The sequence below is a fragment of the Tachysurus fulvidraco genome, chromosome 11 (assembly GCF_022655615.1).
Source record: "Tachysurus fulvidraco isolate hzauxx_2018 chromosome 11, HZAU_PFXX_2.0, whole genome shotgun sequence".
Classification (NCBI taxonomy): Eukaryota; Metazoa; Chordata; class Actinopteri; order Siluriformes; family Bagridae; genus Tachysurus; species Tachysurus fulvidraco.
Genome location: NC_062528.1, coordinates 21,076,432 through 21,089,955, shown reverse-complemented (window position 1 = coordinate 21,089,955; position 13,524 = coordinate 21,076,432). Strand labels below are relative to the sequence as shown.

At 41.4% G+C, this 13,524-nt stretch overlaps 3 protein-coding genes across 3 annotated transcripts in view; 2 read left to right on the top strand and 1 right to left on the bottom strand.

The window, feature by feature from the left end:
• The window catches only part of hs2st1a (heparan sulfate 2-O-sulfotransferase 1a), a 10,811-nt gene extending 9,777 nt beyond the window's left edge, over nt 1-1,034 (bottom strand). Inside the window, exon 1 of the mRNA XM_027150757.2 lies at nt 607-1,034. Within this exon, the coding sequence (XP_027006558.1) occupies nt 607-730 (124 nt within the window). The 5' untranslated portion in view covers nt 731-1,034. The remainder of the gene's footprint in view (nt 1-606) is intronic.
• LOC113645130 (tripartite motif-containing protein 16-like) overlaps nt 1-13,524 on the top strand; it is a 664,889-nt gene that overhangs the window by 556,781 nt on the left and 94,584 nt on the right. The window lies entirely within an intron of this gene.
• selenof (selenoprotein F) lies at nt 1,219-4,583 on the top strand. Its single transcript, XM_027150758.2, has 5 exons — nt 1,219-1,377; nt 2,752-2,919; nt 3,032-3,095; nt 3,654-3,703; nt 4,100-4,583. Exons 1-5 carry the CDS (start codon nt 1,330-1,332, stop codon nt 4,229-4,231), a joined length of 462 nt encoding a protein of 153 aa, XP_027006559.1. The 5' UTR covers nt 1,219-1,329; the 3' UTR covers nt 4,232-4,583.

The following is a 13,524-nucleotide window of genomic DNA, read 5'->3' as shown; positions in this document are numbered from 1 at the left end:
ACACACACACACAGCACTGCTGAACACACACACACAGCACTGCTGAACACACACACAGCACTGCTGAACACACACACACACACACACACAGCACTGCTGAACACACACACAGCACTGCTGAACACACACACACAGCACTGCTGAACACACACACACAGCACTGCTGAACACACACACACACAGCACTGCTGAACACACACACACACACACAGCACTGCTGAACACACACACACAGCACTGCTGAACACACACACACAGCACTGCTGAACACACACACCTGAACACACACACACAGCACTGCTGAACACACACACCTGAACACACACACCTGAACACACACACACACAGCACTGCTGAACACACACACCTGAACACACACACACAGCACTGCTGAACACACACACCTGAACACACACACACACACAGCACTGCTGAACACACACACACACACACACAGCACTGCTGAACACACACACACACACAGCACTGCTGAACACACACACCTGAACACACACAGCACTGCTGAACTGAGGCTGTTGTCCCTCTCATATTTACACATGAGCATTGTGAGGGACCTCCGAAGCAGTAAGAGATGTTGTTCCTCACCCAGTTTGCCTTTGGACTCCTCCAGCTGGTGGATCTGGTTCTCCAGGAACAACATGGTTACTGCGAAGGTCATCAGCGCCAGGAGCTGAAACTTCGGTGCCATCATGATCCTTAAAGTGCCCATTAATCACAGCAGCACAGATGGAGACACGAACACATGCTGAACTTCACCTGCTTACTGCTATTAATCCTTCTGTACGTTTCTCTCGGAACTCACTGCATCGTATTATAATCTTTTTCTCAGTCTCCTCCTCGGTTTATAGCTGAATTTCACTATAAACAAAAGAAATCCAGGCGCAGAAGGAAGAACAGCTTTTATTTACCTGCTATTGTAACCTCAGCTACTCTGATAGTTATAGGCTCAATCCTAAGAAGCGCTGCGGTTTTAAATATAGTGCACTAGATAGTGCTCAGTAAACACTACGTCATCCCCTAAGTAGGGCGCATATGTAGGGAATACAGAGCCATTTGGGACACAGCCTTCGTGAACGGAACATTAGCCTGCTACGCTTATGGAGATAAATTAGTACTTTACTAAATATATCCATACGGTTAACTCTGAAACGTAAAAATAAAACACGAGAAACAGATAATAACTGTTTATATTCGTTTAAAATTAGAAATAAATATTTGCGTTGTTGTTTAAGTCCAGGTCAACGTCTAATCTTTTCCGGTTGAAAAGTTACTACTTCCGCTCAGCAGAGAGGCGGAAGACGGACCGCAATGGCGGCTGAAATTATGTTACTTTGGCTTTTACCGTTGCTTCAGTCGGTAAGTAACTTATAATTAACACAACGGAATATTTAAATTGTGGTATTTTTTATAGTTTAAAACGATCTCGACGTTGAGTAATCTGAGGTAAAGATGCTAACTACAGTTAGCTTCAGCGCGCGAGAGGTGACGTGGCGTGAAAACGAGTTTAAACTGGACTTTAAAAGCTTCGTGTTTATATTAAAGTTAGGATTCTGTTGTGGTGCTTTTATTAATCACATTATAGATCATTTTATATCGATTTTAAAATATTCAGAATGCGCCTGCTATTACAGTTTAATTACATTCAAATAAACAAAGCTACATGTTTATTTAATGTAATAATAATAACAATAACAGTAATAACAATAATAAAAAATAATAATATAAATAATATTAACTAAGAACAATAATAAAAATAACAGATAAAAATTAAATAATAACAGTAATAACAATAAATAATAATCATAACAATAATAATATAAGTAATAACAGTAATAATAATAAAACTAAGAACAACAATAATAATACAAATAACAGAATTATAAAATAATAATAATAATAATAATATCTGCTAATAATACTATTATTTTTATTATTATTAACAGATAATAATAACAAACTATAACAGAAATAATAATACTAAGAACAATAAAAAAATATAATAAAAATAGTAATAATAATAATAATAATAATAATATAAAGTAGAAATAAACTTTACAGAAACTTAGGAAGGAAACATAAGAACAGCACACACCCTGTCATGGATATACTTTATCCGGTTTAATGAACATTCTGGGAAAGTGTAACGGCGCCACAACACGAGATGAGATCTAATGTCATTAACACATGGTTAATAAGCGAAATAACAGACTGGGGTCTATTTCTGAAAGCCTGAGAGAGACTCATTACAGGCAGAACTGAGCTGTTTGTCACTGACTCCCACTTTTTTTATTGTAGCAGCAATACTAATAAAATGGTTTATAAAAGTGCACAAGCATAATTTAAAAAAAAATAAGGTAAAAGTAAAGAAAAATAGATACAAATATAGAATAAATGTTTGGAATATATTATTAAAATATTCAAAGCAATTAAACAAGTTAATTAAAAAAAGAAAAGAATCTGCAAATATGTGAACAGTGGATGTACTTTAGATTAAAAGGATTTAATGCTCTCAGTTCTGATGCATTCTTCATTGGAAAAATTCACTCAGTATTCTAAACTTAAAGCTAAACCTCTACTGAAACTAAAAGTGCTTCTGAAGCTCAAGTCCCATGGTGTTTTATTGTCATTAGTCTGTAGCGTATAACAGCATGTACAGGGGCTGTAAACTGTGTAGTGAACAGCATTAAAGTCTAATAGAGTAAATGTTCATGTTTCTGTACCGTGTTGCAGCTGGCGGCGTTCGGAGCAGAGCTTTCGTCAGAGGCGTGCAGGGACCTCGGCTTCTCCAGTAACTTGCTATGCAGCTCATGTGAACTGTTGGGTCAGTTCAGCCTGACGCAGATTGAGCCGTTCTGCAGGCAGTGCTGCCAGGAGGAGGCTCAGTTCGAATCGAGGAAGGTAGACACCAAGTCTCTGCTGCGTCAACTCCATATATACAATATACAGTAAACCCTACACAGTGGTGTTAATGTTGTTGTTATTATTATACTGAATGCTGTTGTGTCTCCAGCTCTACCCTGGAGCCATCCTCGAGGTCTGTGGATGAAAATTGGGGAGGTTCCCTCAAGTCCAAGGTAAACACAACTTTCAGAATTTCCCTTAACTTGGATTAAAATATCACAGACCTCATGTTTGGTTGCTGTGAAGGGAGAAAGTTTGGGAAATTAAATCATGTTTGAATCTGAAAATAGTCCAAACCGATTAAACATAAAAATGTCAAATCTAAACATTTTTTTTATTCCTTAAAAAATTAACATTTTGTGTATGTTATTTATTTATAATAAATGGCTTACAATTTATTTGCAAAATAAAATTCATATCATGTCCTTGATGGTAAAAAAATAATGTGAGGTGTCTTGGTTTGGCTTTATTAATTTTATTATTTCCAATATGTTTTAAATTTGCAGATTTGGTCTTAATTCAATTATTTAAAAAAAAAAAGCCTTAAATATCATGACCTCTGACCTGCAGAAACTCTGTTATAAGAAAGTTATCCACTGAAAGTAAAATCCATTGAAAGTGAAAGATCTAACAAGTTGAAATGTTTCACACGTCCTCCGAGGGATCGGCTGTAACGTGCTACGACTTCGTTTCCGTACGCGGCCTGTGATTAACCGTATGTTTCCTTTCAGCTTTTGTCAGGAGCGACAAGCCAAAGATGTTCAAGGGCCTTCAGATTAAGGTAACACAGTGAGATTTGTGATTTTGGTCTTAGTCACATACTTATCTTATTTTTAGTATCCTTAAATGGCAGAAAGCTGCTAATCACATGACACCAGAATAAAATGTCTGATGTGGTTGATTTTGCTTCTCAACATCCAAAAGTAAGATGTTTGTTTAACGTGTATTGAAGGAGTTTTCAGTCTCACTGTAAATATAATCGATTGCCAATAATATAAACGGAGTCCCAAATCTCTCATTTTCTCATTATTCTAATATCTAAAGGTATGTAGTGTATAGGATGTCATTTGGGAAGCGGCTTCTGTCGGCTTTATTAAGGAAAGTGGTGGCGGAATGAAGCATCCCTTAAGTGTTAGCTACATTTCTTTCATCTTCATGGTTCGTTTGTGTGATGCAGTATGTGCGAGGCTCCGATCCTGTGCTGAAGCTGCTGGACGATAACGGGAACATTGCTGAAGAACTCAGCATCCTCAAGTGGAACACGGACAGCGTGGAGGAATTCCTGGGGGAAAAACTCGAGCTCATTTAACACCTCTCATCTCCTGATCTCCTAATTACTGTATTCCATTAGAACATCCTACGTCCCCAACTTCCTTCACCTGTCATCTGAATTTGTAGTTGTGTTTTTGTACTGTATGTTTGTGTACAGAGGATCATCATGATGCTGGATCGGCAGTGCTTGACGTTTTTCTCTGTACGCTAGCGCTTGTGTGGAGCTGCACATTAGTGAAAGTCTCACAGGAAACCAGTGTGTGGTGTGTGAGGCCTGATGTGTGTGCAGATCTTACAGCGTGTAGCGACAGAGAGACACACAAGCACTCTGTCTGGTGTTTGAACTGATCTCTCTGGTCTCTGTTTAATAAAGTTTTGTTTCCACACAACCCGAGTTTCTTTATAATTGTGTTTGATGTCAGTCATTATTTGGTTTTTAATGGACATGAAAAGAAAAGTAGCCATAAAGAAATGTTTAACTTTTGTTTAACATCCTGGTAATTTAACTTAATTTAAAAATAAAATAGTAAATGTAAAATAGTAAAATATAGGTGGGCTCTGGAATTGCCAGTCTGCCGTAAGAAAAGCTGATTTTATCTCGGATATAGCTTCCCAATACTCCATCGACTTTGTCTCTAACTGAGACCTCCCCACAGAACGCTGCTACACCAGCGGCTCTATTCTCTGCTTATGCTTTCTCTCACAACGAGAAACAACGAGTCATTGGTGGTGGTACAGGTCTGCTGTTGACAAGGAGTTTCAAAACACTCTTCTTGTCCCATTTAACCATCTCCTCTTTTGAATTTCATGCCATTTCAGTTAACTCTCCAATTAACCTTGTCATCATTGTTGTCTACTGCCCTCCTGGTCCAATAGGAGACTTCCTGGAAGAAATGGACACCCTGCTCAGTGCTTTACTTTCAGACAGCATCCCTCTGACAGTTCTTGGTAATTTCAACCTTCCCTCTGAAGAGCTTCAATCTTCTTCTGTCCTGACTATTCTGGACTTATTTGCTCTGATGCTCAACAGCTACAACCCTTTTCACCCGTCCTTCCCCAGCTACAGACATGACTGATACCCCACTTCACATCTCTGATCATCACCTGATATCCTTCATCGTTACTCTCCCTATCCTACATAAAACTAACTTTCAGCATCTCTATCTTACCCACCCCAACCTTTACTCTGTCTCCCCTTCTTCTGTAGCTTCTGGCACTCTTTCATCTCTTCCTGATCCTGACTCATTTCCTCACTACCCTTGGATGCAGCCACATACACTTTCCTCTCTTCTCTTTCCTCATCTATGGACTTTCTCTGCCCTCTGTCCACTAAACCAAGAAGACAACTTGTTCTGCTCTTTGGCTTTCAGATGTGTTACACAGCAATCAAAGAGAACTAAGATCAGCACAGAGAAAGTAGAAGAAATCACAACTTGATGCGAATCTTGACTCTTACCATACACTCCAGGCCAAGTTCTCTTCAGATGTGACTTCTGCCAAACCTTCCTTCTACATGGTAAAGCTTGAACCTTCTGTACAAGACACTCGTAAGCTTCACATCATCATCTCTTCTCTACTCAAACCCACCCAAGCTCCACCTGCTTCATCCTCCCTGACAACAGAATACTGTTTCTTTTTAACCACAAGAACACTGAAAAATTCGGGGGGGACCTTCTTCCCCGACTGCACCTTTATTTTACAGGCAGGATTCCCCTACTCCTTTGTTGTTGCATTTCTCAACCGTAGCAGCGGAAAAGAGTCTTGGGATTTGCGGATCAGCTTGGGAATGGTTTGCTTCCTACCTGGAAGGACGCTCATATCAGGTAACATGGAGGGGAGTGGCATCTGCTCCACACAGACTCTCCACTGGCGTCCCACAGGGCTCAGTACTTGGTCCTCTTCTTTCCTCCCTGTACAGTATACTCACTCTCTTGGTGAAGTTATTTCATCACATGGGTTCTCTTACCACTGCTATGCTGATGATACACAACTTATCTTATCATGGATGACTGCTCATCAGTTGAAGCTCAATCCTAGCAAACTGAACTGCTGTTCATCCCAGGTGATTCATCCCCAGGTCGCTATCTTGCTATATCCTTGCACAACGATTTGATGTCCCCTTCAGCCACAGCTCGCAACCTTGGGGTAACCATCAACTGTCCTTTTCCTCTCATGCTGCTAATGTGACTTGCTCATGTCGGTTTCTTCTCTACAACATTAGAAGAACTCGGCCATTTTTGTCCACACAGGCTGCCCAGGTACTTGTTCAGTCTCTTGTCATTTCTAGACTGGATTACTGCAATGCACTGCTGGCAGGTCTACCTATGAACACAATCTGTCCTCTGCAAATGATCCAAAATGCAGCTGCCTGGCTTGTTTTCAACCTGCCAAAGTTCTCGCATACCACCCCGTTGCTGCGATCCCTCCACTGGCTTCCGGTAGCTGCACGCATCCGATTCAAAACACTGATGCTGGCCTACAAAGCCAAAAATGGACCAGCTCCCTCTTACCTCAAAGCCCTCATCATTCCTTGCACCGCACCCCGCAACCTCCGATCTACCAGCACTGCTCGACTGGTTCCACCATCTCTCAGGGTAAGAGGCAAGTACTCTTCTCTGTTCTGGCACCAAGGTGGTGGAATGAACTTCCCCTAGAGGTCCGGACAGCTGAGTCACTGGCTATTTTCAAGCGGTGGTTGAAGACCTACTTATTCAGGAAACACTTCAACTAGCACTTCTTTCCTTATCTTTTGCATCTAAAAAAAATACAACCTTTGACACCTTTTAATTGTAACTTTGAACAAATTTTTTAAACTCATGGTATCTTAAGTATGTAACCTAGTGAACCATCATTAATGTATTCAATGTTAGAGATTTAAGCACTTATGTACGTCGCTCTGGATAAGGGTGTAAGTGGCTTTGGGCTTTCATTTGTTTGAACCGTTGTTCATGTACAGCATTTGGCAGCATTTGTTCACGTGCAGGTTTGTGTGTGTGCTTGTGTATGCGGAACCTGTGTTCGGGATGAGATTGACCGGAGGAATTTATTTATGTTGCGCATGTTCACAACATGTGCTCCTTTTTCTTGGTTAGCTGTTGGTTTTGTCTCTGCATGTGCTCAGGGCAATAGCATGGATCACATACTTTTGTAAGTTTTTATTTTTTGCACACCGGTACTGGATTGTCAGAGTTTAGCAGAGTTGGTATTGTTTTGCACCCTTGGTAAAGCGGAGCGAGGTATGTCTTTTATTTTATTGTGAATCTGGTTACGATAGCTTAAAGCTTATCACTGTTAAGTTTGATTTTAATGTGTGTAGGTCATTTGTTTGTTTTGAATGTGTACTTTTCTTTCTTTAATTTAAGTTTCACGGTGTTAAACGGTGATGACTGGTGGATGCTTCATGTTGAAGAGTACGACTCGTGAACTGAAGACGTGTCCCAATAAATGATCTACACCCGTTTAGAGACTCTGTTCATTTATCGATGCCAAGGGCTGCTACAGTGAAACTCGACGCAACGCGTGGCTAAAGTAAAGGTCGTCGCTACATGCCGTGCCAGTTCAGTGAAAGTCATCCACTACGCTGTACCAGTGCCATTTAGCAAGGAGTATACAACCTGTTGTCCACCACGCTATCGTTTTGGTCACTTAGCTGCAAGGTTGAGTATACAAAAGTTACTGTATGTCAAGGTCATTGTTAGCTCATGAGGTTTAAACCCAATTTAGCAAATTGTCTGATTTTACATTATTTTTGTGTTGATTTCTGACATTTTCTGTTGTTCCTACTTGCTTACTTATGTGTTTTTCTGATGTGTAAATGTCTGATGTGAGTGGTAATATATAGTAAGGTTACGTTAAGGTCACCACTTCTTAATTAGAGTTCAGACATAGACACTTTATGCTTCATAGTATAAGTACAGTTTAGCAGAGTTGGTATTGTTTTGCACCCTTGGTAAAGCGGAGCGAGGTATGTCTTTTATTTTATTGTGAATCTGGTTACGATAGCTTAAAGCTTATCACTGTTAAGTTTGATTTTAATGTGTGTAGGTCATTTGTTTGTTTTGAATGTGTACTTTTCTTTCTTTAATTTAAGTTTCACGGTGTTAAACGGTGATGACTGGTGGATGCTTCATGTTGAAGAGTACGACTCGTGAACTGAAGACGTGTCCCAATAAATGATCTACACCCGTTTAGAGACTCTGTTCATTTATCGATGCCAAGGGCTGCTACAGTGAAACTCGACGCAACGCGTGGCTAAAGTAAAGGTCGTCGCTACATGCCGTGCCAGTTCAGTGAAAGTCATCCACTACGCTGTACCAGTGCCATTTAGCAAGGAGTATACAACCTGTTGTCCACCACGCTATCGTTTTGGTCACTTAGCTGCAAGGTTGAGTATACAAAAGTTACTGTATGTCAAGGTCATTGTTAGCTCATGAGGTTTAAACCCAATTTAGCAAATTGTCTGATTTTACATTATTTTTGTGTTGATTTCTGACATTTTCTGTTGTTCCTACTTGCTTACTTATGTGTTTTTCTGATGTGTAAATGTCTGATGTGAGTGGTAATATATAGTAAGGTTACGTTAAGGTCACCACTTCTTAATTAGAGTTCAGACATAGACACTTTATGCTTCATAGTATAAGTACAGAGCAACAAGATGTCGTGTGTTGACCAATCAGACAGTTCATCTGAAGAGAAACAATTCAGATCCAGCTCTCGCGAACGAAATTTAACTGAGAAGGGCCAAGAGATGCATGAACAGCGTGCAGCAAAAAATGAAAGGGCATTACACAAAGCCTATGATCTTTGGAAGAAGACAGCAAAGGACATTAGAACAAGATTGAAAACTTTCTGCTCAGCTGAAGAACTTGAAGGAAGCCAAAGGGACATAGGATCTAAACAAGCCACTGTGAAACAACATTACGAAGCCATTCAACGCAACCATAGTGTTACATCAAACATTGTTAAGAAAATGGATGCATGTGTCACCTTGACTGCTGATGTTTGTGATCTTGTCAGTAAAAGATTAGAGAACATAGAAGAAGTTTTCAATGATCAACTTGAAAAGGAGAGAGTGAGAATGGTACTTAATAAGGATGAGTACGAGTCTGTCTTTGGGAAAACAGATACTGAAACGGTAATCTCAGAGTTGAGATCAGACCACTCAAATGCCACCTCCTGGTCTTCCAACAAACATGCAGATGCTGAAGCAGACCTGGCTGCCAAACAAGAACAAGCAAGGGTTATGCAGTTGCTACATGCACAACAAGCAAGAGTTGATGAACTGGAGAGCGAATGGAAACTCAAAGAAACACGAATGCTAGCAGAGATCAAGAAAGGTGAAGCTGAAACAAAATCAAAACTTGAGCAGGAAAAAACTAAGTTACAGCAGCTACAAGCAGACATCGAAGTAAAGGTAGCAGCAGCTCGTGTAAGAGCATACAATAATTTTGGTGGCATTAAAGGGGGAGAAACTAATCTTAAGTTCCTCTCCGATTACCAAACCAATGAACCTCCATCTTTGTTAGACCCACAAGCTATACCATTCCTGCCACGTCCTACGTCACCATCTATGTCAGCGACTCAGGAAGAGGTCAATCTGGCCAAGGCAATTGCAAGCTCATTCACTCTGAGCCGATTACCAGTCCCTGAGCCAACAAAATTCACTGGCGATCCTTTAGAGTTTATGGACTGGAAGATATCCTTTAATGCCCTCATTGGCCATAAGGCACTCCCTGCTAATGAAAAATTGCTCTATCTCAAGAGTTATCTTGCAACCCAAGAAAACTTCTTCTTCTGCTCCTTGGCTTTCAGATGTGCTGCGCAACAATCGAAGAGAGCTAAGATCATCAGAGAGAAAGTGGAAGAAATCACAACTTGATGCAGATCTTGATTTTTACAGAACACTTCTTGTCAAGTTCTCCTCAGATGTGACTTCTGCCAAGACTTCCTTCTACAAGGAAAAGCTTGAAGCTTCCTCACATGACCCTCGGAAATTCCACAACATCATCTCTTCTCTGCTCAACCCCCCGGCTCCACCTTCTTCATCCTCCCTGACTGCAGAAGACTTTGCTTCTTTCTACCAGGAGAAGATTGAGGAAATCTGCCGGACCTTCACTTCAGCCCCGACTGCACTTACATCTCAGAGTATGGATTCCCCTACACCTTCGTTGTCACATTTTTCAACTGTGGCAGCAGAAGAGATTTTACAACTCATCCAGTCCTGCAATCCTACCACCTGCCCATTGGATCCACTCCCTACCACTATGCTCCAGACCATCTCACAAGACCTCTTGCCCTTCATTTCTACTATCGTCAATAGATCCATAGCATCTGGTCAGGTACCAACTACTTTCAAGAGAGCAAGGGTTATTCCCATCCTAAAGAAACCTGCTCTGGATCCATCAGACATCAGTAACTACAGACCGGTATCACTTCTCTCATTTCTTTCAAAAATTCTTGAACGCATTGTCTATAATCAACTGTCTGTCTATCTCTCACAGAACAACCTCCAAGATCCCAAACAGTCTGGCTTTAAAGCAGCTCACTCTACAGAGACAGCCCTTTTGGATGTCTCTGAGAAGCTACATACTGCTAGATCAGCCAAACTATCATCCGTCCTTATCCTCCTTGACCTTTCAGCAGCGTTTGATACGGTCAACCACAAGACTCTCTTATCCTCCCTCAAGAGTCTTGGGATTTGCGGATCAGCTTGGGAATGGTTTGCCTCCTACCTGGAAGGACGCTCATATCAAGTAACATGGAGGGGAGTGACATCTGCTCCACGCAGACTCTCCACTGGCGTCCCACAGGGCTCAGTACTTGGTCCTCTTCTTTTCTCCTTGTATACTCACTCTCTTGGTGAAGTTATTTCATCACATGGGTTCTCTTACCACTGCTATGCTGATGATACACAACTTATCTTCTCTTTCCCACCCTCAGATGCCACAGCTTCTGACCGGATCTCAGCATGTCTGGCAGAAATTTCATCATGGATGACTGCTCATCAGTTAAAGCTCAATCCTAGCAAAACTGAACTGCTGTTCATCCCAGGTGATCCATCCCCAGGTCACGATCTTGCTATATCCTTGCACAACGATCTGATCTCCCCTTCAGCCACAGCTCGCAACCTTGGGGTAACCATGGACAATCAACTGTCCTTTTCCTCTCATGTTGCAAATGTGACTCGCTCATGTCGGTTTCTTCTCTACAACATTAGAAGGATTCGGCCATTTTTGTCCACACAGACTGCCCAGGTACTTGTTCAGTCTCTTGTCATTTCTAGACTGGATTACTGCAATGCACTGCTGGCAGGTCTACCTATGAACGCAATCCGTCCTCTGCAAATGATCCAAAATGCAGCTGCCCGGCTTGTTTTCAACCTGCCAAAGTTCTCGCATACCACCCCGCTACTGCGATCCCTCCACTGGCTTCCGGTAGCTGCACGCATCCGGTTCAAAACACTGATGCTGGCCTACAAAGCCAAAAATGGACCAGCCCCCTCTTACCTCAAAGCCCTCATCATTCCTCGCACTGCACCCCGCAACCTCCGATCTACCAGCACTGCTCGACTGGTTCCACCATCTCTCAGGGTAAGAGGCAAGTATACTACAAGACTCTTCTCTGTACTGGCACCAAGGTGGTGGAATGAACTTCCCATAGAGGTCCGGACAGCCGAGTCACTGGCTATTTTCAAGCGGCGGTTGAAGACCTACTTATTCAGGAAGCACTTCAACTAGCACTTCTTTCCTTATCTTTTGCATTTAAAAAAAAAAAAAAAAAAAAAAAAAAAAAAAAACCTTTGACACTTTTTCATTGTAACTTTGAACAAATGTTTTAAACTCATGGTATCTTAAGTATGTAACCTAGTGAACCAGCATTAATGTATTCAGTGTTAGAGATTTAAGCACTTATGTACGTCGCTCTGGATAAGGGCGTCTGCCAAATGCTGTAAATGTAAATGTAAATGTAAATGTGAAGCACGCAAAGCAGTAGAGGGATTTTTCTACCAAAACTCGGAAGAAGCATATAGGAGTGCCTGGACAGTTCTTGAAGATCGGTATGGAAGTTCATTCATAGTACAAAGAGCTTTCAGAGACAAACTTCGGAAGTGCCCAAAGATCGCAGCCAATGACCCAATTGCACTGAGAGAGTTTGCTGATTTCCTTCAGGGATGTGCTGCAGCTATACCCTATGTTAAAGGATTGACAATTTTGAATGATTGTGAAGAAAATCACAAGCTTCTTAAGAAACTTCCAGAATGAAGCTAATGAAATAAGCCAAAGCACTTAACACAAGCACTTACGTAAGAAATCCTACTCCAGCTTTACCTGAAAAGCTAAAGCCACCTTGCTTATGTTGTAAGGATGAAACACATGGTGTTGCAAGATGTCCAACCTTTGCAGCAAAGACTGCAGATGAGAAAAAGGCCTTCATTTATGAGCATCATCTTTGTTTCGGATGCCTAAGAAAGGGGCACACAACCAAGGAGTGTAAAAGGCGCCACACCTGCAGCACATGTGGTAAACGTCATCCAACCTGTCTACACAGAGAGAGAAATGTAAATCCAGAGCAAACTGTAAGTAAAAATCCCACAGCTTCAGGACATGGAGCAAGTGAAGAAACCCACAAGGTTATGACTCGTGTATTGACACGGAATGTTTCTGCCACCTCTAGCATTGTCCCTGTTTTTGTGTCATCAACAACAGAACCTCAGAAGGAGATTCTCACATATGCTCTTCTTGACACCCAAAGTGATTCAACCTTCATCTTGGAGGACTTAGCCTCAGAACTAAATGTGAACATGCAGTGAGTACAACTCAAGCTCAGTACTATGACAGCTGTCAACTCAGTGATAGCAAGTAAAACTGTTAGTGGTTTACAAGTTCGGGGACTGAACACCAATGCACATGTCAAACTGCAGCAAGCATATACACGAGATTTTATCCCAGTAGATAGGTCTCATATCCCCACCAATAGCACAGCACTTCAGTGGTCTCATTTAAGACACCTGCAAAATAAGTTACCCTCATTGCAAGATTGCGATGTAGGATTGTTAATTGGCTATGACTGTCCATCAGCACTAGCTCCCTTAGAGGTCGTCATAGGTCATGAAACCGAGCCCTTTGCTCAAAGAACTGCACTAGGCTGGAGCATTATAGGAACAGTTAATCCTCTCTTAGACAGACAGGGAAGACAGAGTTTTGTTCATCGAATCGCTGTGAAAGAGATAACTGTGCCAGCTGCTGCTGATGTGCTGAAGATCTTAGAAGCAGATTTCAATGAGAGGAGTTATGAGGAAAAGTATGCATCCCAAGAGGACATCCGTTTCAT